This window comes from Lynx canadensis, chromosome C2, assembly GCF_007474595.2.
Source record: "Lynx canadensis isolate LIC74 chromosome C2, mLynCan4.pri.v2, whole genome shotgun sequence".
Taxonomy (NCBI): Eukaryota; Metazoa; Chordata; class Mammalia; order Carnivora; family Felidae; genus Lynx; species Lynx canadensis.
The window spans coordinates 74,698,427-74,725,058 of NC_044311.2; the positions used below are offsets into that span (position 1 = coordinate 74,698,427).

Sequence of the window (26,632 nt, forward strand, 5' to 3'; positions counted from 1 at the left end):
TATCTTTCTTCCACCCTACTTTTTTTTCCGACTTTTTGTGTCAGTTTTTGCCAAAGTAACTAAATAGTATTCACCCTCTGTCTCTGTCCTTTGACTTGAAGATGCTTTTTCATGCTATTATTTAGAATTTTGTGGTTGTGTCTTTGTTCTTGGTATTTCTAAATATTAAACCTTGTATATACTGTGTAAAAGATACGGTTTTTGATTGACTACATGTCTCTAGCCTTTCTCAGAGTTGTAATCCATTGCTTCTGTTATTCTAATTAGGACCTACAAAACCATCTTCATTGCCATTGCTGTGTACGATTGTGAGGGGAGAAGGTAAAGGTTCAAAAGTATTTGAAAAACTGGGTAGAAATTTTTTACTTAGTTACCTCTAATTTGGATACCACAGTTAGAAGATTTACCAGTTTCACTTCTTGTCCAGCCAGTGTTCAACCTGATAGGCAGAACAACAGCAAAAAATAAATAAATAAATAAATAAAATCAAATTTAGCGTTCTTTGTGATTTTTAAATTTGATCTAAACTAAAACAGCCTCACACATTTATTTTTTTATCATAAATGTCTCTGTTGCCATACATGGAAAACACCAGCGTGACAAACAAAAGAAATTAAATATTATGGTTGAATTGTGATCGAATAGGACTCTTCTAATCCAGAAAACCCATGGGAAATTTTCAAATGGCTAAAATTGATATTTTTAATTGTGGTAAAATATATGTAACATAAAATTTACCGTTTTAACCATTTTCAAGTTTACTGTTCTGTGGCATTAAGTACATTCACATTGTTGTGCATATCACCACCGTCCATCTCCTGAACTTTTTCATCTTCCAAAACTGAAACTTTGTACCCATTAAACACAGACTCCCTGTTCCCCTGTTCACTAAACATCTGGCAAACTGAATTTGGCTATCTCTTACATAAAGAATCATACAGCATTTGTTCTTGGCATAATGTCTTCCGGGTATATCCATATTGTAGCATGTGTCAGAATTTCCTTTTTTAAGGCTGAGTAATAGCTCATTGTGTGTATATACCATATTTTGCTTATCCATTCATCTGTCGATGAACATTTGTGTTGCTTCCACCTTTTGGCTATTGTGAATAATACTCGTATTATTCAATATATCTGTGTACAAATATCTGTTCAAGTCTCTGCTTTTACATTTTTTGTATGTACCCAGAGGTGGAATTGATGGATCATATGATCATTGTGTTTACTTCTTTTGAAGAGTCTCCATAATATTTCCACAGAGGCTATACCACTTTACATTTCCACTGGCAGTATACAAGGATTCCAATGTCTCCATATCCTTGCCAATACTAATTATTTTGTTTTGGTTTGTTTTGATAGTAGCCATCCCAGTGGGTGGCTAAGTGGTACCTCATGGTTTTGATTTGCATATCCCTAATAGAACTTGTTTCTTTGACATCCAGAAATGAACCCCAACCAACTGTAAAGTTATAATAAATGGTTTTGATGAGAATAAGATAAATCTAAGAACAGCAGAATGAAAAGCTTCTTATTAGCCTCTCTTTCATTAGTAACGATGGGTTTCACTCTACAGGATCACTTTTAAAGTTTTTCCTTTTTCTTTTAAATATCATTGAATTTAAACTCAATTTGGTAGAAAAGTTATTGTTAAAAATATTTAAAAACTAAACTTAGAACCTCAAAACTACAGAATTTATTGTATCCAGTAAATTATTCATTAATTTCAGTAATTATTCATTAAATAATTAGCACATACTATCTTTAAGGATCTTGTAGTCTGGGGACACCTGGGTGGCTCAGTTAATTAAGCATCTGACTGTTGATTTTGGCTCAGGTCATGATCTCACTGGTTCCTGAGTTTAAGCCCCACATCGGGCTCCATGCTGACAGTGCAGAGCCTGCTTGGGATTCTCTCCCCCTCCCCTGCTTGCACAATCTTTCTCTCAAAATAAATAAATAAACTTAAAAAAAAAATCTTACAGTCTGGAGGGGGAGCTGGATATACAGACGAGTAATTACTAATCTGTGTAATAAAATCTATAATGAGAGTATATAAAAGGTTTGTTGGGCATAATAACAAATGCCTTCCTTTGTTTCTGGGGAAAAAGAAGTGTCAGGGAAAGCTCCATTGAGAAGGAACCTCCTAAGCTGAAACTTGAAGGATGAAGAGGCTTTTGCTGGAGGTAAATGTTGGCACAGAAAAATCAAGTTTGGGAAGTAATATAATCTATCAGAGATGAGCTTCCTGTAATAAAGCATTGACAGATGATTTAAGAATTTTGGAGTCAAAGGTCACTCTAAATTTTATATCCTGTGGTTAGTCAGTCCTAACCTACCCCTGCATTTAAGCCAACTTCCTGGAAGCCCAGACTGGTTTGATAGATGGAGAACAACCTTAAGTCCTAAAATGAAAATTATGTAACAGGAAACAAAAATGTTTAATTATTGTGTTTGTTTACATCACAAGTATTTTAAGTTATTCTCTATCACCTTCCTTTGTTAAGAGTGTAAAATTATCTTGCCCTTACAGTACCTTCATATAGGTATATTTTATTTAAAGTCTATGTCCAGGAAATAATAATTCACAATTAAGTTTATAGATTTGGTAAAATACACTATATCATTCTTCCCCAGAATCATCATATTTTTACTAGGCCATTTTCATGTGCCTGTGTACATTGGAGCATACAGCCAACAAAAATTACTTTCTGTCATATAAAGCATGTGATTAAAGCTTTTGTTCATTTATTTTAATAACAGTGGTAGTGCAGTGTTGACTCTGCAGCTTTTTGGGTTTTTTTGAGTTTGGATGGGTTTTTTGGTATATGGTTTGTCTTGAAGCTTTTTCTTTATATTTTAGAGGGAATAGATCACATATAAGAATAAGAAGCACAGATTTACTTTGATCACTGTGAACTCTAAAGATGATATTTTCTTAGTTATTGTAAAGAAGTGTAACAGTTTTAATTATAGGACTGCAGTTTTAGCCATTGTTAGCGTTTTATTTGTAATATTTGTAATTTTCCTAAAATCTTTGGGATTTTAAGATTACGGAGAGGCTGGTATATTTGGTATGAAAATGTAAAACGTAGTGATTCATTTCCAAGTACTGCTGTGTGCCAGAGACCAACTTCTAAAAATTATAAAGCTATTTAGTGGTTTGGTTTCCCTAGATCTCATCAGTTTTTGGTTACAAAAGGAATCTCTTTTAAAACCATTCCTATGTGTTGTCAGTTTGTTCCCAAGATGCCGTCATGAGATTTTTTCTACCTTACCTGCTTTTTCTTTTTAAATACCTATGAAGTTAACGTATGCTCACAAATCCAGACTGAAAAGAGGTTTTGAATTTCATACTTTTATAGAATATGAGAGTTTTTTATTTTTAAATTATTTACAGTTGTGTGTTTCCAAAGCTTGTATCCTACTTTTTAGCAGGAATTAAAATAAAATTAGGATGGCTAGAATAGTATTAATCTATCTAAATTCCTTTCCCTAGGGCAAGGTGAATCAGAGGAAAAAGGAGCAGGCTAGCATCAAGGGGTTGAAGGTGTGAATGGGTAGTTTGAGATGACAGCAGAAAATGTGATGTGTGCCAACCTTGGCATGTAGCCTTGACCAAGTGATTTGGAAGTTCAGACTGTATTTCTTTCTTAGTGCCATGACTTGCTATTAATGCTTGCTAGAAAAGTGTGAAACTGTACTTGAACTTCACACTAACAGTATAGTTATACACTTAATTTTGGTCACATGTTTGTTTTGGCTCCTGTTAAAGAGTAGAGGTGTTATTGAAACATAAAGATTCTCTTGTGTTGTTTTTAAAATCTGCAATGTTGAGATGGAGAACTGATTACAAAAGCAAGACTTTAGATAAGTGGTTTTAAGCTTCTTTACATCATGAGAAACCGATGAAACCTATGCTCACTCTCATTGGAAAAATGCACATGTTAAGTGAATCTGCGTACAGTTTCAGAGATTCACAGACCTGAAGTCCATTTATGGATCCTGCCCTAAGTCACTTTCTTTATTTTTGGACAGTGTTATTCTTTTATTTAGTTGTGGCTGGCTTAATTTGTTGCAGAGAAGGCGACGCTAATGAACTGAAGTTAGAGGTTTGATTTCGATAAGGGACAGCTAGGTGTACTTATACTGCAGTCACAAATATAAAATTTAACCGTTTTTGTGGAAAAAATAACATCCACACATATATACATGCCATTGATTATAAAATGATTGAATGAGATCATGTGAATTAATTACAACTGAAAAAAACTCAAAATACATAGGTGGATTTTGTAGCATCTTTGGGAATTAAGGAAAAACTCCTCAATCTCCTTTTGGAATTATCTAATGTTAAATTACTATATTTTGGAATATACTGATTTTGCACTTAAAATTGAGTTTAAAATTGGTTTTATTTTTGGAACATTTCAATATATCCCCTTGAAATAATTGTAGGAATCTAAGGAGTTTCAAACTTTAGTATGTGATTACTGGTACAGTCACTAGAGATGAATGGAGAAGGATGTTTGCATCCTGGGAAGTCATGAATGAGATGTTGCAATAGTAACATATATAAATAACATACATATTGTAGGGGAGTCTTTGTTTTTCACTTTGTTTCTTTTTTTTTTTTTTTAATTTTTTTTTTCAACGTTTATTTATTTTTGGGACAGAGAGAGACAGAGCATGAACGGGGGAGGGGCAGAGAGAGAGGGAGACACAGAATTGGAAACAGCTCCAGGCTCCGAGCCATCAGCCCAGCGCCCGACGCGGGGCTCGAACTCACGGACCGCGAGATCGTGACCTGGCTGAAGTCGGACGCTTAACCGACTGCGCCACCCAGGCGCCCCTCACTTTGTTTCTTAACTTTAGATGTACTTAGTAATAAATTCCAGTCTTGGTGGAATTTAGTAAAAAATAAAATTCTGTATCAGTGGTTCTTAGTCTCAATTGTCTTGACATCTTCCTAAAGATTTATATATTCTTTCAGACCCACAAATGTACTTTCTTTTTTCTTTAATTTATTCCAGAAGCTTACATACATGGTATGTAATTTACTGTTATTTTTACATGGTTTCAAAGTGGATGTGGAATAAATATGCTTCATGTAGTCTAATGTTTCAGTTACCAGTGTGTCCCTCTTATATAACTTTATGAACTTTATTGGCAAACTTCCTGTGAACCCCCTTTGAGAAATACAGGCATGGACTATAGCAGTAGCATGCAAACTCTTTATTCATTTATTTGTTGAGTTAGGGCATATTATGATTTGCTTGAGTAATTAACAAATCACATAATCCTACATGGATTAGCATAGTACTTAACCTCAATACATATTTGTTGAATGAATAAATAGCACATATCTTTAAGGTGATTGCAGTATTCTAGGTAGAGCAGTAAGTTCCAACTCTGATTATGAGGCCTGCCTTTCCCCCCCTCCATAAGTTATTATAGGGAAAAATTGTGAAATGTTTAAAGGAAAATTTAGGAAGAAGATAAATATGCATGCCATATTTTATCCTTGAAGAAACTGATTTTGAAATCAGACACATAATGGCACATTCACATCCACAAAATGTGGTCATCACTATAAATAGCATAAGCAAATAAAATGAAACTTCATGGTTTTTTTATGGAGCATACAAATGCATTTAATTTTCACAGTCTTGTAGTAGCTGTTTCTAAGATCACAGAATAAAAAATTTTAAACCAAGAATGACAGCAGTTGAAATCTATACATAGCACTGTTAATATTCTGATGTGCTAAACAAAATATACCTCTAGGTAATATGGGAATTTCCACTATCTGTGTATGTATGTACTTAATGGAAATTTTACAAGGATGCCAAGCATCAAATGGCAGCCACATTACTTACTTAGTAGATTACTAAATTAGAGTCCTTAATGGCTACAAGTAGATCATTGTAATTACAAATACCAGCTTTAGTTAACTTTTTCATAACTTAGTAGCAATAGTAGAGCCACAAACAAAGGTCTTGCTTTTGTTGGTTGCTTTCATCCTGTCATAGGATCGCCAAGATCTGCCAAAAGAGTATTGAAGACTCACTTGCCACCTAGGAAAATAGTAAAATACTGTGGGAATAAAGTATCAGCATTCTTGTCCCAGTGAAAACTTTTACATTAGAGATCATTGATAAATGTACCTTGAGAAATGGTTTCCTAAATTTGAGGCCAGAATTACATCTCCACATTTCAGGGATTCAATTGATAATAAGACTACCACAAAGAGATGATTATGTGGAGTGAATCTGGGCAGGACCCTACCCAGTGCATTGTGAGTCTTGTGGGATCAAAGTTCTTTGAAACCAAGTTGATCTGGGTGTGGAAGAAGTAAAATATAAACCTCTGTCATCAGATGTAGTAGGTGCTGATTAGGCTATAGGTACACAGAATTTCCACATCACTGAGTAGGAATCCATCTTAAGAGAAAGGCAAGGAACCCCTAGGAATGAAAGGGAAGGAAAGAAATACTGTCCTCAAATGCTTCTGTAGATCTTCTACATGATTTTCCCCCCTTACAGTAGCATTTCTAACAGTATGTATTATTTTTCATTACCAGAGGTATTACCTAAGTGTTTATTTGAAGATAATATGTTAGTTTACCTGGGAAAGAAAAATATATATGCCTTAACTCTGCTAGTAATTAGATTGAGCCTATATGCAGTTCAAGGCCAGTAATAATATGTGCAATCTGGTCAGTTAAATAAAAACAGCAATAAAAAATCATAACAACTAACCTTCTTAGTCATTATTTTTCTTTTGCTTGGTCTTAGGGTTTTGACCCACCACATCAAAGTGACACAAGAACTATTTACATAGCCAACAGGTTTCCTCAGAATGGCCTTTACACACCTCAGAAATTTATAGATAACCGGATCATTTCATCTAAGGTAAGGATTAACACTTATTAAAACTATAGATATGTTCCATTTTGTTTTGAAAAGTAATTTATTTATTCCAGTATACATTTATATCCTTAAAAATTCAAGGAAATGGTGTTTGGTAAATAGATCTTACCCAAAATTGTGAACTGTAAAATAAAAGGAGTTGCCAGTTGCTAATACCAGGTAACTAACATGCCAAAAATTATCCCTAGTTGCAATTAAACTGAGGAACTAAATATTTATACGGTGTGCCAGGTACTATGTTAGGTACATCTCATATCATTTAATTCATATAGCAACTCTGGGATCGCTTTTACAAAGTGTTATACTCATTTTATATTTGTGTCTTTAATTAAAGTGTTGGGAAATAATTTACCCAGGGTTGCACACTAAATGACAAGATTGGAGTTTGAACTCAGTTCTATGTGACTTTAAAGCCTGACTTCCTCTAATTTTATCACTCTTCTGTAAACAAGAAATTTACATATATAGTACCAAGGTACTGCTTCACTCACGTATTCGTCCTTGTTTCATTTTTTTCTATAACATTTTTAAGATGTTTTTGTTTATTTTGAAACTGAAGATTACAGGTTAATGCTGTCCCAGTAAACTTTTCTCATGATGAAGGAAACGTTTTCTGTGCTACTATGATAACCAGTAGCTGTTTAGGGCTAGTTAGGCCTTATAATATGGCTAATGCCACTGAAAAACATAATTTTTAATTAAATCTTAATTTATTTTCGATTAAGTGTCAGGAGCCATGTGCAACTACTGGTTACCTATTGGAAAGTGCAGTTAGGATGTGAATCAGACTAAGAGTAAAGTTTTCCTTAGATCATTGCTATTGTTTGATAGACCACTTTAAGAAGCGTCTTTGTACTGCTCCTTCTCTGCCTTCCAGAGTAACTAATTGTATCTCTGTCATCCTGATCTCCTCTTTCCCAAGAGTATTGTCTTAGGTCAGTGGTTTCTTTGTTCTGCCCCTTTTCTCATCCTTCACATTATTTACAGATGCAACATACCCATTAGTGAGATCTGTCATTTTGGACAGTGGTTCTAAAGCAGGGGGCAGGAAGGGAAAATGTTAGAATCTAGGGTAATAGAAGAGCTTTAGATTAATGACACAGTTCTTAGTAAATCATGCAAGAAATAAAAGTCCTTGAAAATTTTAAGTTTTTTTTAACTTTGTGTATAATTTATATATAGTAAAATTTCACCAATTTTAAGTGTGCAATTTGATGAGTTTTGACAAATGTATAGCATCATGGGACCACCACAACCAAGATAAAGAGTATATCCAGAAGTAAAAAGTTAGCAGCCAGTCCCCCTCCTCCTCATCTCTAGCACTAGCAACCACTGATCTGTTTTCTATGACTATAGTTTCACCTTTTCTAGAATATCACATAAATATAGTCATGTAGTATGAGTCTTCTCTGCCTGACTTCATTTCATGTAACAGTAATCTTGAGATTGATCTTTGTTGTTGCATATATCAGTAGTTCACTCCTTTTTGGTGTAGAGTTTAGCTATCATCCTGGGTTTGGATAGTTTACATTCTGAATTTGGGTCATTTTCCTTGCCTGGTTCTTTCACTACCAGTATTTTCTTCCCCTTAAATTTCCATCTAGTTTTCCAGCCCTGAATTCAAATCTGTCATATTTTGTGATAAGGGTATAATTTTTCTTCCTACTGTTTGCTGCCATAGCTGTGAGAGTTGGATAATGTCTCCAGGTTAAGAAGCCATAGTTTACAATTCATATTCATATTCCTTTCATTTGCACTTTTTAAAAATTAAACTCTCTTCTAGTTTCTATCTAAATTTTGGATACTTTCCAGGATCCATTTTAAAATCTAGTTTTTGTAATCTCATCTGCTGTGAGTAACAGGACCACTTTAGTCCTCTGCCAGTATTGAAAGCTGAGTGTCCTGGAAAATTTGAGAGATTAAATATCTTTATATGATCGTATTTATATGCAGCAGTATTACGGTTCATGTTTTTGACCACAGTTTTAAAAATATAGATATTTAAATAAACATTGCTTTCTTAAAAGCATATAAGGACTGTCTCTCTCATTATTCCCTTATTTATTCTACTAGTAATTTCTCATATCCCTTCCAAACCAGATTACCTGCTATTCCATAAACCCATGTTGAACTTTCCTACTACTGTGCCTTTGCTGTGATTTCATGTGATTAACCACTTCTTTTTAAATATAGATTATATTTTTTGCAGAGGTTATAAATTTCATGTTTTTATGGAAATAGAAAATTCATGTTCTTGACCACAGATTCAGGAATGTGGGTATTTATATACAATGTCCATTTTTTTCTTGACCATAAATGAGGCTTTTAAAAAAATGCCCTTTGTACTACCTTTCTGCTCCCTTTTTATTCCCTTAAACTCTTCTGGACTGTATTATTTTCTGTCCCACAAAGTCACGATGAACTTTGCTCTTCTCTGCCTGTGTTCATGCTGTCCTTTTTTCCTGAAATGGTCTCCCTCTCTTTGCCCCCTATTTTCAGCCTGTTGAATGTTGCCCTATTAAAGCCCATGTTGAATATGACCTTCCTCATTAAATTTTTCTCTCACTGACTGCTTTTCATTTTAATTCTTTGTATATTCCTTCATTTACTTTACCTTTCAATATAGCTATTGATATTTATTCTGAATTTCTTCTAATATGAAAGCTTCTTTGTTCCTCTTACAGCACAAGAGTCTTATACATTGTAGGTGCATGATACATCTTTGTTTAATTTACCATAGTAACTACCTTATTTAAACTTTACGAAAGATGTAATTTCATAATTATGATTTGGTTTTCTTACTAATATCAGAACTTGAAGAAAAAAGATGAGTTGTATAGTCATATACATAGCTAAAAAAGAAGTTATACTTCTAATTTAATTTTATTGACCATTATTACATAATAATAAAATAACTTTAAAGCATAATTATTATTTTTCTTAAAATATTTTTATATTATTTAACATTTATCTTATAGTTTCTCTTCTACATATGATAGGATAAGCACAGACTATAGACTTGTTCAGTCTATTAATGTATTTTGTATTTTACAAAACCTGGAAAAAACAATTCCTAATATTTGTAAGCTGGTTTTCATAAGAAATTTTTATTTATTCTGAGTTTTTCCGTGTATTATTGAACTAGCCAAAGAAAATATCCTGAAACCAGTTACCTTATTGCCAATTTACGTAATTGTTCTTTTCAAGATTTTGGAAGACAAAAATACATTTTGTTATGATTTTAAAAGATTGATGTGAAGTTAGGACATTGCCAACTTGATTCTTAAAAAGTTTTACACATTTAATTTGGTAACTAAGGGACTCCAGTTAAGATCACCTGAGGATGATATGACCCAAAGTTACCATCTCAGAGATACACATTGAGCAGTGACTGGAAAGCATCTACCTCTCTTCTCTCCAGAGCCCTGAACATAGTCCCCAGTCCCAGATTCTGGGGCCACTAGTGCTACCACTACCACAAGAAAATGTGTTTCAGGTATCAGATTAGAACGAAATTATAATTTGACCTGAAAGAAATGTTGTTAGGTATTGTACTATTTATATATCCTTGGGTCATAGAGACTGTTGTGGGCTTTCGTGGGAACTTAACCCTAATTGTTTATGTGGGGAAGGACATTTCAGATCTCAGCTGATTAAGAAGTGAATTTTTGAAGTAAGAAAATTCAGAAATTAGAACCATCTTACATTGCACCAGAGAAAATTAAGTAAACTGCCTCTTTAGAAATTTTGAATAGGATCAGTAACCACTAAGGCTTCATTTGCCTGACATCTGAATAATCATCTGAAAAAAATTCATTTCTACCTAATGTATGTATGTATGTATTTCTTTATTTATTCATCTATTCTTCTAAAGTTTTGATCTCCGCCTATGTGCTGGGTAGTAGTGGTAAGTGCTGGAGATTGAGCAGTAAATAAAACAATGTCCCTAGCCTCAGGGATCTTAAATTCTACTGAGAAGAGTATATAGGGTGAAGTAACAGTGCTATAATGTTTGGCATATTATTACCCTTATAATATAGCATTATAGGCTTATATGCTGATTAATAATATAACAGACACATGGCAATTAGTATGAGCCAGTTTCTGTCCTAAGTGCATCATAAATATATTAGCTTATTTAAGCCTTATAACAACCCTATAAAATAGGGCTATTATTGTCTTCATTTTATAGAGGCACAAAGTAGGGTGCAGAGAGATTAGTCCAAGGTCATTTAGTGACAGTCTTACTTTAAAAATTGACATTGTGACAGATTTTCGTGTCCTTTATGAGATTGTCTTGGTGGTTATACCACCACTTATGTAAAGTGTTTTTTAATATTTTTCACATTCTTGGTTATTTTTCCATATTTTGTACTTAACAAAGAATAATAAAATAGTTATACCATTTCCTTTGCTTCTGATACTGAGCTAAATAAAACGGAAAATAAATTGTATCTGGAATCAGCATTTTTATCAGCTCTTGTTTATTTTTACACTTAGTTTTGTGTAACCAAAGACCAAAATAAATTATTAAATGTTGTTTTAGATTTGCCTTCTCCAACTTCTAAAAAATCAAGAATTTAATAACAAAATTGGTAGATTCCAATTTATCTCATCTTTTTAAATTACACTAAAATTGCCAATAAATAGTATAAGAAAAAAAAGAATAGAATAAAAGTTCTGAAACTCTTAAAAACGAGATAGTTTTTATAGCATCAAGAGTTACATAAATTTGTCTAAGGATTTCATAAATCTTATTTTGCTTTCCTTATTATTACATTGATATCGTATATATTATTTTAAATGTTAATTTATCCTTCTCTCTCTGTTTTTTTAGTATACTGTGTGGAATTTTGTTCCAAAAAATTTATTTGAACAATTCAGAAGAGTGGCAAACTTTTATTTTCTTATTATATTTTTGGTTCAGGTAAGCTTTATCATTCAATGGATTAAGTTTATATAATGACTTCTATCTTTAGGGAAAAGTTATATTGCATTCTAAATCATTTGACTATGGGATCAGTTTTTTTCCTGCATAGCTTCCCCATTGTAATCAGTGAATGTAGTTATTTAAACCACATGCAGATTTCTAAAAAATAGCTTGTGAATTTTAAGATTAATTTTATATTGTTTCATTACTGATGTGCTATGGTGCTGATAATTATAATCAAAGCCAATTTTACATTTCACTTGCTCTGCATCAGAACATAAATATTTTGACTTATATAGCACATGTTTTTGGCACATTTCTGCCTACGGAATGATCTTTGTCCAAGTAAATCTTTCTTTGACTTTTCCTTTGTTTTGAATTTAAATTTTACTTTTATTTAAAAATTTTTTCTAATTTTAAGAATCCTCATGAATATAGATTTTTATTATGGGAACCATTTTCTTAAGTCTATTCATGATAAACTCTTTGATAGTTTCTTAATTTTCACATTGTGCTTTTTTTTCTCTAATGTCAAAGTATCAAGAGAATAGCTTATAAAATTTGAGTATAAGTCAAGATTTAAAAACAGTGATTGCCATTTTCTTTTAAAGGGGTTATTTTCTTCTGATAATACACGAGCAGTATCTTTCAGTGTGGCATTGGGTTTTTGTATAAACTCTGAACTTTACTCTCATAGAACCTGGAATTCCAGTGGAAAAAAAAAACTTGTTAAGTAGTCACTTTAAAGCTTGAAGAAACACTTATATTTTAAAGAAATTGCTTTCTTTCATGAACAGAGAAGAAACTTCTGAGTTTTTATCAATAGAACATCAGCTTGGTTTTCTTGGAAAAGTGAGAAATTTATACTAACCATGTCCACATCACATGCATTTGTGAAATTACTAGCTAAGGTCAGGAATTCAGCTGGTCTGTGGAATAAAACAAATTTGATTGGCCTATCCAGGGTAGAGGAACATTAATAAACCATTGGGTCCATGTTTTAACTAACCAAACATAATTACTGCAAAAGTTACTTCCCCAATTTGTTGAAACCTCAGTTGTATGATTTAGATCATAATTACAGTATCGTTTTCTAAGCTGTACCCCTCTGACTCTGTAGATGTAACAAAATCCCTGTAGAAAAAAAAAAAATCCTTTTCCTAGCCCTATTCCTTATTCTCTTTTCTTAAGTGATGAAATTATTCCAAATTCTAGGGTTAAAATTGCTGACAGACTTTTCAGCATTTACCAGGATGGGCAAAGAAATGTAAAATGAGATTCTGAGCAGCTGTAGGTCTGCTTCTAACAAATACTGAGGAGGAAGACCTTATGTACGCTGTGTTAAAAGGTGAAGTGACTGAGTTCACTCTAGCAATATTTGTGGATATGCAATAGATTTAGATATTCTGCTCACTTCATATAATGGCCAACAAAATGAATTTGGTGAAACTGTGAACTAAACTACATGCATGATTATTTTTTACTCTGGACAATCATATACACTTTATATAGTGTTCTCAGAATTCCCAATAAATACGAGATTTTAGATGTTAATAGTGTGACGTGTACAATATAAAAATATAATACTCGGTTCTTTTTGTTGTTGTAAATCTAGCTTATGATTGATACACCTACCAGTCCAATTACCAGTGGACTTCCATTATTCTTTGTGATAACAGTAACCGCCATAAAGCAGGTATGAAAATACTTCCTATTGTCTTCTCCCCAGGTCATTTAGAAGTTGCTAAATATTTACACTTCACACTAACATTTATTGTTGTGAAAGTAATTTCCATAAGAAATCAGCAAATTTGTTTGATACTGCATATGGTAAAATTAAACTGAGTTAAGTCACTCTATTATATTTCAGGTACCTAGGGACTCACAGAATATAGTTAAAACATGTTGTTCTCTTGACACTCCTAGGAAGCATCCAAAAACAAGCATTTTAGATCTACAAACTAATTTATATATGAAGTACATTATTATAATCATCTTTGTAGGTTTTACAATATTTAAAGGAAATATAATTCAAAAGGGATATATTTATAGGGAGTGGAACACATACTTCTGACATTACCATTTTGAATAAGAATTGTATGGTCTTTTCTTACTTTCTACAACTTTCTCTGGTGATGTTGATTTTTATATAAAGTAATACCATAGGGGAAATAGCTTCAACCAAATCTTGAATTGATATTAAAATGTAGGTATAGAAAAGTAAGATTATTACTAGATACACATGCTGAGTAAGAAATAAAAGAAATTCATAGAAATGTCATGTCTGTATAGCTATCACTTCTCAAAAAATCTTGCCAGGGACCCAGTTAAATAGATGATTCCTTCTACCTGAAAGAGAGTTAATTGAATTTTCTTGTGTAAATATGATAAATTTCTACTTTATAAGATTTAGGGATAAGATTCAAATTGACATGGAAATAAAATTGACAAAGGTTCTGTAATTCTGAGATGTAGTATATTATTTATTACAGAGAAGGATAAGAGGAAACTATAGTAGTTACGTTATATATCTAGGGTGTCAGAATATCATGGTGCTACTTTCACTAAGTGTGAGTTCCTTTCACTGTTCTATTGGAGGCTAGAATTTGTGCAACTCATTAAGCATCCAAATCACTTCATACAGTTACATATTTACTTGGTTTTGTAGATGCCATTTATTTCATCAAAGTAACATGTATTTGTCCCTAGGACATCTTTTCTATATATATTTTCCTTTCAGGTGATTTCTTTTGGTCTAGTGGTTTATAGTACCATTTATATGTTGATGGTTCTCAAATTGATATGTATCCTGAAACTATTCCCTGAAGTCCAGCTACACATATACAAATGCTCATGCAACATTTCCACTTGGATATCTTAGGCTTTTCGTGACCACCATGTCACTCTCTCATTTTCTGGTCTGGTCTTTTTTCTTCATATCATTTGTTGCTACCTGTTGTTCTGTTGAATAAATATTTATTACTTTATCTGTTGGCTCTCATTTGAATGTTTAGTTCTGTGAGTGCATAGACTTTGTTTTATATACCAGATTATTTCCAAAGACCAGAACAAAGTCATGTACATATTAGACCTTCAAAAAACATTTGTTTGACAGATGAATAAATGAATGAATAAACCTATTGAATTTTTTTTAATGTTTATTTTGAGAGAGAGAGAGAGAGAGCACGCATGTGTACACACGCAAGCTGGTGGAGGGACAGAAAGAGAATCCTAAGCAGGCTCCATGCTAACAGCATGGAGCCTGACACGAGGCTCAATCTCTTGAGCCGCAATCAGGAGTCAGATGCCTAACAGACTGAGCCATCCAGACTCCCCCCCCTCATTGAACATTTTTTAAAGCAGTGTAAAATGTTGTGATACTTATGGCTCTGATTTTCCAGTATATTTGACCAAATAGAGACTGGGTTTAATTGAAATGTGATACCACTAACTGAGTTGAGAATGCTGGTGAATTTATATCTGCAAATTAAGAGAGTTTACTATAATAATAACAATTGACAACCAGCCTTCTTCCAAAAATGAGTTAACTAAAAACACATGAAGTCTAAAGATAGAAAGTAGGAAGACTACCTCAAACCTGTGTGAGTATGGTTATTGCAGTTAAGTTCTTGACACATCTTGACAACTAAGGCAAAAGAGGAAATATGAAAGGTCATAATTTTCAAAGAGAAAATTTGATCTGTAAAGATTTTCTCCGTTTTTCAGAAACGATTTCAGAACTCAAGAGTTTTTTCTGTTCCTAAGTTTTGTTCATTTAAGAAACACACTCATACCAGAGTGTATCGTTCAGGTTTATATATCCATCACTATAGATTAGTAGAACAAATTTTGGAAAAATTATAAAAGTGAAAGTTACTATGTTCTTACCTTCCTTCTCCCCCTTTTAGTCTGCATTTGTACTTTTATCAAAATAGGAAAAGCTTTATTATCAGTTATTTACACTTTAATATGGATTAAATTGTTACTTTGTTTTTTTAACTTCTTCCAAACATATTTACATATTACGTCTTTTCTCTAGTTGTATAATGCAAGATATAGTGCTATGGTAGGTGTCATAGTCTTTGCCCTCTATGAACTTAAAATCTATGAAGTAGGGAAGTTAGGACCAAACACAACAACAATTACAGTTTAATAAGGTACTAGTAAGAGCTAATGAGCGGTAGGTGTTCAGAGAAAAGATGGAACCCTTCATTTAGATAATCAAGGAAGGTTTTGTAGAATAAATAATAGAAATGAGACTTGGAATATTAGTAAAATAACAGTTGGTGAAGGAGGTGAAATAGAAACAAACAATTTAAACAAAGGCCCAAATGGAAGAAAAGCCAAGACCTATTTTGGGGAATGACATGTCTGAATAAATGTTTGACCCTGTAGAGGAAAGTATTAAAAGATAATACTGGAAATGTAGGCTGGAAGATTCTTTCCTGTAAGCATTGAGAGTTATTGAGGGGGTTTTGAACAAGGTAGTGAATTAAAATCATGTTTTGGAAACAATCTGGCTGTAATATGTGGGATGAATTAGAATTTGTGAACTTGTGTTTTAAAAGATAATGTTTTTATCATTGTTGCTCAGCTATTAATGTCATCTGACTGTAAAAGGAATTTTGCTTTTTGACAGTTTCAGAAAAGATATTTTGACCCTCAGTTAAATTTCCCTGTAATTGACATACCACATCTTAACTGGGGTCAGTGTAATTTGAGTAGCTTAAAAATGCTTTTCCAAAAGGTTTCTTCCTGGGAAAAAAAATAGACCTTCAAAGCAATCTTTAATATTTGCTTTATATTTTATACTGTTATAATATTTTTAGGTAATAGATGTGTATATATTTTTAAAAAATGGAAACAGTACAAAATAGCATATAGTAAAAGCCTCTTATATACCTAACCCCCCACCCTCCTAGTTTTCCTCCCTTGATGTATTTGTACATTAGTCTCAATATCCATGCAGAGTGTTCACATAGGCATTTTTTAAAACAAATAATAGCATAGAACACAACACATTCTATATCTTATTTTGATCACTTAATCCTCCTATCTCTTGGATATCATTCCATTATCTGTACTTATGCTACACCGTTGAGTTCTTAAATTTTCTCCGAAATAGCACAAGAAGTCTTTTCCACTTAAAAAAAAAAAATTACCACTCCTGGCACAAAAAATGGACACTCAGATCAATGGAGCAGAATAGAGAGCCCAGAAATGGACCCACAAATGTATGGCCAACTAATCTTTAACAAAGCAGGAAACAATATCCAATGGAATAAAGACAGTCTCTTCAGCAAGTGGTGCTGGGAAAACTGGACAACAACATGCAGAAAAATGAACCTGGACCACTTCCTTTTACCATACACAAAAATTAACTCAAAATGGAAAGAAGACCTAAATGTAAGACAGGAAGCCGTCAAAGTCCTTGAGGAGAAAGCAGGCAAAAACCTCTTTGATCTTGGCCGCAGCAACTTCTTACTCAACATGTCTCCAGAGGCAAGGGAAACAAAAGCAAAAATGAACTATTGGGACCTCATCAAAATAAAAATCTTCTGCACAGTGAAGGAAACAATCAGCAAAACTAAAAGGCAACCAACGGAATGGGAGAAGACATTTGCAAATGACCTATCAGATAAAGGGTTAGTATCCAAAATCTATAAAGAACTTATCAGACTCAACACCCAAAAAACAAATAACCAATGAAGAAATGGGCAAAAGACCTAAATAGATACTTCTCCAAAGAAGACATCCAGATGGCCAACGAACACATGAAAACATGCTCCACATCAGTCATCACCAGGGAAATACAAATCAAAACCACAATGAGATACCACCTCACACCTGTCAGAATGGTTAACATTAACAACTCAGGCAACAACAGATGTTGGTGAGGATGCGAAGAAAGAGGATATCTTTGGCACTGCTGGTGGGAATACAAACTGGTGCAGCCACTCTGGAAAACAGTATGGAGGTTCCTTAAAAAATTAAAACTAGAACTACCCTACAACCCAGCAATTGCACTACTAGGTATTTATCCAAGGGATACAGGTATGCTGTTTTGAAGGGGCACACACCCCCAATGTTTATAGCAGCACTATCAGCAATAGCCAGAGTATGGAGAGAGCCCAAATGTCCATCGATGGATGAATAGATAAAGAAGATGTGTGTGTGTGTGTATATATATATACATAATGGAGTATTACTTGGCAATCTAAAAGAGTGAAATCTTGCCATTTGCAACTACGTGGATGGAACTAGAGGGCATTATGCTAAGTGAAATTAGAGAAAGACAAATATCATATGACTTCACTCATATGAGGACTTTAAGACACAGATCAGATGACCCAACGGAAGGGAAGCAATAATAATATAAAAACAGGGAGGGGGACAAAACATTAGAGACTCTTAAATATGGAGAACAAACAGAGGGTTACTGGAGGGGCTGTGGGAGAGGGGATGGGCTAAATGGGTAAGGGGCATTAAGGAATCTACTCCTGAAATCATTGTTGCACTATTTGCTAAGTAACTTGGATATAAATTAAAAAAATAAAGTAAAAAAAAATTACCACTCCTTAAATATTTAATCAAAGGATTCTTTCTGAAATGCTTATGTCTGTGTCCCTTTTTAATGATGATGCATGTAGCCTACCATATTTTTTTTTGAGAGAGAGCAAGCGCATGAGCATGCACATGTTTCTGTGGGAGAGGGGAGAGAGGGGGAGAGAGAGAGTCTTAATCAGGCTCCAAACCCAGCACAAAGCCCACAGGGCTCAATCTCACAACAGTGAGATCACAACCAGAGTAAAAATCAAGAGTTGGACGCTCTACCAACTGAGCTACCCAGGTACCCCTAGCCTACCATATTTTTTTTGAAATACATATTATAATTCTGTTGGCTTGTTGGTTAAGAAGGTGAAAGAACTCAACCTCAGTTTCAAAATCTATTCATTTTTTTTTTTTGCTGTTGTATATAATAATGCTCTGTCAATTTATATTTTATGATTTAAAAATATCATTTTTAGGGGTGCCTGGGTGGCTCAGTCAGTTAAGTGACTCTTGATTTCGGCTCAGGTCATTATCTCATGGTTTATGGGTTTGAGCCCCATGTTGGGCTCCATGCTGACATCGCAGAACCTGCCTGGGATTCTCTCTCTTGCTGTCTTTCCCTGCCCTTTCCCCGCTTACACCCACACTTTCTTTCCCCAAATAAATAAATAAATAAATTTTAAAATATCATTTTTACATAGAAGCCATGGAACCTCTAAACTGAATAGGTGTTAGGAAAAGGTAAGAATCAAGAATTACTCCTCACATTTCTTCTAAGAGCAACTTGGCAGATGGTGATGCCATTTATCAAGATTGGAAACATTGGAAATGCAACAGATTTGGGGGATAACATCATCAATTTAGTTTCGAAATGCTTATTATGACATCAAAATGGAGATACTAAGAATGCAGATATTCAAGTTTAGAGTCCAGAAAAGAGATATAGGCTAGAGAGACAAATTTCAGGATTTTTTGGAAGACACAGAGATAGAAGAAATCTTGTAGTAGAAAGAGAAGAGTGAAAAAGGGATCCATAAAGGTGACATAGAAGGAGCCTCCTGTAAGGAAATTGAGGAGTAACTAGAGAGGTACTATGAAAACCAGGAATATGTGTAATGACACCAAGGAAAAAGAATGTTTCTAGTAAGAATGAATGTCAAATACCTATGAGTATATGCATCAGATTAGCCTAATATAATTCTGGTGAATAAAATGTTTTGGATAAGTTTTTATGTTTTGTTTTCTCATTTGATAAAAGTATCTTCTAATTATATTAAAAAGGGTATTTTTTTGTTCTTTAATATTTAATAGGGATATGAAGATTGGTTACGACATAACTCAGATAATGAAGTAAATGGAGCTCCTGTTTATGTTGTTCGAAGTGGTGGCCTTGTAAAAACTAGATCAAAAAACATTCGGGTATGCCTTTAGTAAATAATAGAAATCAATTATATATATTGGTATCACACATTCTAATCTATTATATTTTAGTTAAAAGCTTGCTTTCCTGTATTAAAATATTGATAGGCCATCTGTTTAGAAATCAGTAAAAATAAGTCTTTGCCTTTTAAAATCTGTATATTCACTTTTCCCCCATAATTCCTTATAGGTGGGTGATATTGTTCGAATAGCCAAAGATGAAATTTTCCCTGCAGATTTGGTGCTTCTGTCCTCAGATCGGCTTGATGGTTCTTGTCACGTTACAACTGCTAGTTTGGATGGAGAAACTAACCTGAAGGTTTGTACATGCATATGTTTGAGTGTTGCCCTGGGTGAACAGAATGTTTTTGGGTTATAGTGATATTTTCCTTTGTTTAACCTGCTAAGGGAAAAATTTTTTAAATCACTGAAACTTTAAAAATGGTAACTTTTTAAAAAAGAAATAATAGTATGTATTTATTTCAAGGGTAGCCTCATTTGGTTTTAGGCAAGTTAAAGAAAAGTGGAAAGTGTTTTTAGAAAAAATGTAATCCTTTAATATTCTGGTACTTTTTTAGATAAGGGATGTGCTCACTTTGGCAGCACATATACTAAAATTAGATAAGGGACACATTTCAATTTTTCTGTTTTCAGAGTATAAAAGTGAAAATTCACATTTTTCCCTATTAAATTGCTTCATAATAAACTTTGAGCGATAATGACTTAACACATTTAATTTTTTTTAAATTTTTTTAAAATGTTTATTCATTTTTAAGAGAAAGAGAGCGTGAGCAGGGGAGGGGCAGAGAAGGAGGGGGACAGAGGATCCAAAGCAGGCTCTGTCTGTGCCGACAGTAGAGATCCCAATGCAGGGTTCAAACCCATGAACCATGAGATCATGGCCCAAGCTGCAGTTGTATGCTTAACCAGCTGAGCCACCCAGGCACCCCCACACTTAATTTTTTTATATCCAAATGGCTTCTCTAGATAGGTAACCTCAGTAGCTCCTTTTGCTACTTACTATTTTACAATCTTCTTTCTCCTAAGTGATCTCAAGTACAGTATGCTACAATTTCATCTGAAAAGAGATTTGACATAGATGATATCTAAGTTCCCATTTGGATCCTGAAACTGCAATGTAATCCTTTTTGGTTTTTTTATTTTCCCAGACACACGTGGCAGTTCCAGAAACAGCAGTATTACAAACAGTTGCCAGTTTGGACACTCTTGTAGCTGTGATAGAATGTCAGCAACCAGAAGCAGACTTGTACAGGTATGGCATAGTACTGGATTATTCCCTAAGAAAAGACAGAGCTGCAAAAGTAGAATTATTGGATTAAAGCCCTAATAGGATTTGGCCTTTCAGACATTACAAAAGCATTGGACTAATTTTTATTGTCATGAGCAAAGTAGACATTTATGACTGGACCACTGTTATACCATACACAAAAATAAACTCAAAATGGATTAAAGACCTAACTGTGAGACTTGAAGCCATAAAACTCCTAAAAGAATACTTAAGCAGTAATCTCTTGGACATCCTCTCTATCAACATATTTATGGATATGTCTCCTCAGGCAAGGGAAATAAAAAGGCAAGGATAAACTATTGGGACTACACCAAAATAAAGAGCTTTTGCACAACAAAGGAAGCCATCAACAAAACAAAAAGGCAATCTAATGAATGGGAGAAGATATTTGCAAATAATATATACAGTAAGCAGTTGTGTATATATATGCACAATATATCCAAATATATAAAGAACTTAAAAAATGGGCAGAGGACCTGAATAGACCTTTTTCCAGAGAAGACCTATAGATGGTCAACAGGCACATGAAAAAAATGTTCAGCATCACTGATCATTAGGGAAATGCAAACCAAAACCATAATGAGGTATCACCTCACACCAGGCAAAATGGCTAGTATCAAAAAGGCAAGAAGTAACAAATGTTGGGAAGGATATAAAGAGAAGAGAACCCCCTCATGTACTGTTGGTAGGAATGTATATTGGTACAACCACTGTGGAGAGACAGTATAGAAATTCCTCAGAAAGTTAAAAATATAAATACTGTATGATCCAGTAATTCCACTCCTGGGTATTTAAAGAAGATGAAAACACTAATTTGGAAAAACGTATGCACCCCTATGTTTATGGCAGCATTATTTACAGTGGCCAAGACATGGAAGTAACCCAAGTATCTGTTGATAGATCAATGAATAAATAAGATGTAGTGTGTATACACACACACACACACACGGGAATATTACTCAGCTATCAGAAAGATTGAAATCTTGCCATTTGCAATGACATGAATGGAACTAGAGTGTATTATGCTAAGCAAAATAAGTCAGTCAGAGAAAGACAAATACCATATGATTTCACTCATATGTGGGATTTCAGAAACAAAACAGGTGAACATATGAGAAGGGCAAAAAAAAGAAAGGGAAGCAAACCATAAGAGACTCTTAATGATAGAGAACAAACTGAGAGTTGATGGATGGAAGATGAGCTAAATGGGTGATGGGTGTTAAGGAGGGTACTTGTTATGATGAGCACTGGGTATTGTGTGTAAGTGATGAATCACTAAATTCTACTCCTGAAACCAATATTACATTATATGTTAACTACAATTTAAATACAAAATTGGAAGAAATGAAAATCATAATGTAGATCTATGTTTTTGACAGGACGTATTAAGTGGTAGGAAATGTTACCAGCAGTACTTATAGCATGATACCATTTTGTTTTTAAAATATATATGTGTCTATATACAGATGAAAAAAAATTGGAAAACATACTCCAAAACATTAACAGTGTTTATATTTGAGTAGTGGGATTACCAGTCATTGTTGTTTCCCTATTGATGTCTTTTTAAATTGTCTGAATCATTTTATAAAATGTGTGTGTTTCAATGTATGTAGTCTTTATAATCAGAAAAGAGAGTAATGCAGCTATTTCTATGTTGAATCAAATTTAAGTGTGGGTTTGGAGAAATGGCTAAGGAAAGTGCAAAATGAGTTAATCCAGTATGTAACTGGCATAAATAGATAGGAGTACCTTAGAATCAAGGACAACAGGACAAATGAAATTAAGGAAAATAGGTCTGTTGTTGGAATTTAACGCAGCAAAATTGAGCTGATCACACATCATCTCTGAAAGATGCCCAGGGAAATGGCAGCTGAATTGGTTCTTTGAATCTAAATCCAAAATTAAGGCTGAAATCAGGACTACATAAAATTCCAGTAAGTGGAGATTAAAAAAAAAAACAAAAAACTCCCTGATACAGGGTGCTGAAGGAAGTAGATAGAAGTAGGAGATTAGCAAGAAACAATAAAGCCAAAGTCTGCAAGCATCTGTGACTTGGAAACAGGTGGGGGGGGGGGTGGAGGCAGTAATAATAGGGACATTTAGAAAGGACTGCCAATTTCTTTGTTTAAACGATTAACATGAAAGCTCTGTCTACAGTTTGTTTCAACTTAGAATTTGCCTCACTATAGTAGAAAGAGATTGCATCCTTGAATTGACTATGCTGTGGAGCTTTTCTGGTTGTGGAAGTTGGAACTGAAAAGCCAAGCTGTGAAAATCCATTATGATAACAGACCAGGCCACTCACTCTAGATTTCAGGCAACCAAAAGTTAAAGAAGGTCTGGAGTTCACAGATAGGTTTTTGCTTACTACTCTATCCCCACCACTTAACTCACACAGTGTCATTGTTCAGTGACTATTCAGTGATGCATGAGTCAGTGAGTGAGTGAATGAATGATTCTAGTCACAGTAGACTTTATTTAATAAACTGTGATAAAATGTGTGAGCATTCATTGTGGGCTAGATAATACATTCATCTTTGTATAGAAATTATAAATTCTCATGATGACTAAACTAGTAATATGTGAAATTTGCATTATCATTTTGAAAACAGTTTTTCATTTACCTTATTCATAGCTGGAGTAGAGATGGCAAGATATTCAGTTTTTTAAAGCTTAATGACTGATAAGTATTTACTTATGTAATCTCTAACAGAAATAATGGACCATTCCTGTATACAAAAGGTTAGTTTTGTTTTATGTGTAAGAATAGTGCCAAAACTGTCAAAAACGCTTCACCCATTGGTGTCATAGGTAATATATCATTGGCTTTTTTGTAACATGTTGAATTCTTTGATAGATTCATGGGAAGAATGATAATAACTCAGCAAATGGAAGAAATTGTAAGGTAAGAATACATTTGCATTATCCAGTTACTTTTATGTGACAGTGTGTTGGGAGGGACTAAAATCAAATTAAAAGAAGAATAGGTAATTGGGCAGCATATCATGGAAAAGGATTGATTTAGAAGCCTGACTGGCTCAGTCCAAACAGCACGCAACTCGTGTTCTCAGCTTCATGAATTCAAACCTCACATTAGGTGTAGAGATTACTTAAATAAATTTTTTTTAATTAAAAATAAAAATAAATAAAAACATTTAGCATTTCATCTAATAATTTGTAGCAGAAGAAGTAAGGATAAAACAAATCCCATGAAATGATATAAAAATAGTTTAGCAAGATTATTTGTGTACTTGTATTTCTTTTTCTTACAGTGTTAGGTAGTAACATAAAAGGAAATAGCCGTTCTTATTCAAATTTTTACACCTTTAAACCCACCACACTGGAAGTCTAGAGTACAAAAAATGTTTTATATAATGTTTGACAAGTATAAATATTATTGTCTTCTTCACTTCAGAATTATTCAGCAAGAACTACAGTATTTAGTGGCCAATATAAATCCTCTTATTTACTCTTTTGATTGGTATTTTTTTTTAGTTGGTTGTGTTGGTGTGTTTGCCCTCAATATTCAGGTTAATTTCTGGCCCCTACATGAAAGGCTTTTAAGTTATTTCAGAAATGTGCTGATACATTGAGATTACATTGTTACTCATGACCACAAAGCCAAATTTAGAATAAATCTTGGAATCAGCCCTTGAACTTCTAATCCAATTAGCATTGTACCTCTTTTCTAAAGACATGTTCAGTTAATACTGGCTGCATGAAATAAGTTGCTGACATGAAAAGGTAAGCATTTTTTAAATGAAATCCTCAAGACAAGCCACCAAAAAATATCATGATGCCTGGGCACCAGTTCACATTTTTAATAAACATTAACATAGTAGCACATTCAGTAAACTCCTTAACAAGGTCTTTGTAAATGTAGGATCCCCTGCTGGATAACTATAACTAGCTTTTATTTTGATTTCTAGAGTGACATAGTGGGATATATATGTGGATACATATCTGAATTGCATTAAGATATTGTGGCTGGTAAAGCAAAAGATCAGTTATATTACCCAGCCCTTAAAATGGTTAAAAAGATTAGCCATGTTCTTTGCTGAAGCAGCCTGAGTGAGCTGATGGAATTATCTTTTAATTTGAAGCTTTTTATCATTATATTCCAATTTTATATGCCAGTGTGAGCTCAAAGTTTTTCTGTTCATTGTTGGAACCAGTACCAAGTGGGAAAAAGCTATTTTATGCCTCCTTAATAATTGATTTTGGAATATCCATGGAGTGTGCTCCAAATATGACTATCTAATAAAATCATACTTGTTAACCATGTCCCAAGATGTGAGCCTCTTTGGTTCATTAGATTTTTTAGAGTGTTTCGATTTGCAGACATCTTCAGAATTGGTTCAGATTCTGTTTGATTTGGGTAACTGGATATGTATGTTTCAGAAAAACATAAGGAATATCAACAAAATTAAGGCTTTTTTACTTATCCATAACAGTCTTATCATTTTTCTATCACTAAGAAAATACAATTTCCTTTCTAGTTATTCCTTCTCGTTTTATTTCTCCTTTATGGAGAGAAATTCAAACAGCAAGAAGACCTGTGCTCCAAGAAGTATGCAATGCAAGTAGTCAAGTTATAGTTGATCTTGCCTAGAAAAAGTACTAACTCACTTACTACTTTGTTTTATAATCCAGTATAATTTTAATTATGCAGAATTGATGCATTTATACACAAATCATACTATAATTCATGTTTATATTGCCTTTTAGAACCTTTAATTTTGTTCATAAATTTAAAATTGCATCATGTTAAACATTTTTAATCATTGGTTAATCTTTTGCTGTGTTTTATGTTTAAAAATCTTGAAACTGATGGCTTTGTGAGTTTATTTACAGGGGTAATCTTATTTCTGAGCCACTGATCTTAAAGTGACTGAAATGCTAAAGCAGGTATTTGTTGTTATGGTCACTAACATCACATAATTGACCTAAACTGCTTTATAGTAACTGAGATTTTGGTTTTATATGAAAGCAGAGTTATAACTGTGTTCAGGTATTTTCTGCTAAAGATGGCCATTTTAGAATGTAATTGAATTTTTAATATATTCAACTTTTTTTTTTATTTTAATCCCCCTTAGGCCTCTGGGGCCAGAGAGTCTCTTGCTTCGTGGAGCCAGGTTAAAAAATACAAAGGAAATTTTTGGTTTGTATATATTGAAAATTTCTAATTATGGATTCATGTTGATGCTTTATATAAAATATTTTTTAAAACATAGCTTTTGTGGTCTTTTGGTTGGATAATTTACTTAATCAAATATTGTCTATGATAATTTTCTTACAAAGATTGTGTAAAAATAATTTTGTATATTTTTGTTGTTGATTCCTATTTTTGAATAATAGACTAGAACCTGGCTCTGTTGTTTGTGGATACTTGTGAAACACTGCTAAGAAGATAATTCTGGCAGTTCTGTTAATGGTGGTTGAGAACCAATGTAATCTGACATCATGGTTCAGTAAACCACCTGTATAATTCCA

The 26,632-nt window shown here is 33.4% G+C and overlaps 1 protein-coding gene across 5 annotated transcripts in view; it reads left to right on the top strand.

The window, feature by feature from the left end:
* The window catches only part of ATP11B (ATPase phospholipid transporting 11B (putative)), a 128,429-nt gene that overhangs the window by 22,206 nt on the left and 79,591 nt on the right, over positions 1-26,632 (top strand). For all 5 annotated transcript variants that reach the window (XM_030329704.1, XM_030329705.1, XM_030329703.1 and 2 more), the window contains exons 2-9: positions 6,795-6,911; positions 11,767-11,856; positions 13,475-13,555; positions 19,723-19,830; positions 20,021-20,149; positions 21,000-21,103; positions 23,997-24,044; positions 26,236-26,300. In XM_030329704.1, the coding sequence (XP_030185564.1) occupies positions 6,795-6,911; positions 11,767-11,856; positions 13,475-13,555; positions 19,723-19,830; positions 20,021-20,149; positions 21,000-21,103; positions 23,997-24,044; positions 26,236-26,300 (742 nt within the window). The remainder of the gene's footprint in view (positions 1-6,794; positions 6,912-11,766; positions 11,857-13,474; positions 13,556-19,722; positions 19,831-20,020; positions 20,150-20,999; positions 21,104-23,996; positions 24,045-26,235; positions 26,301-26,632) is intronic.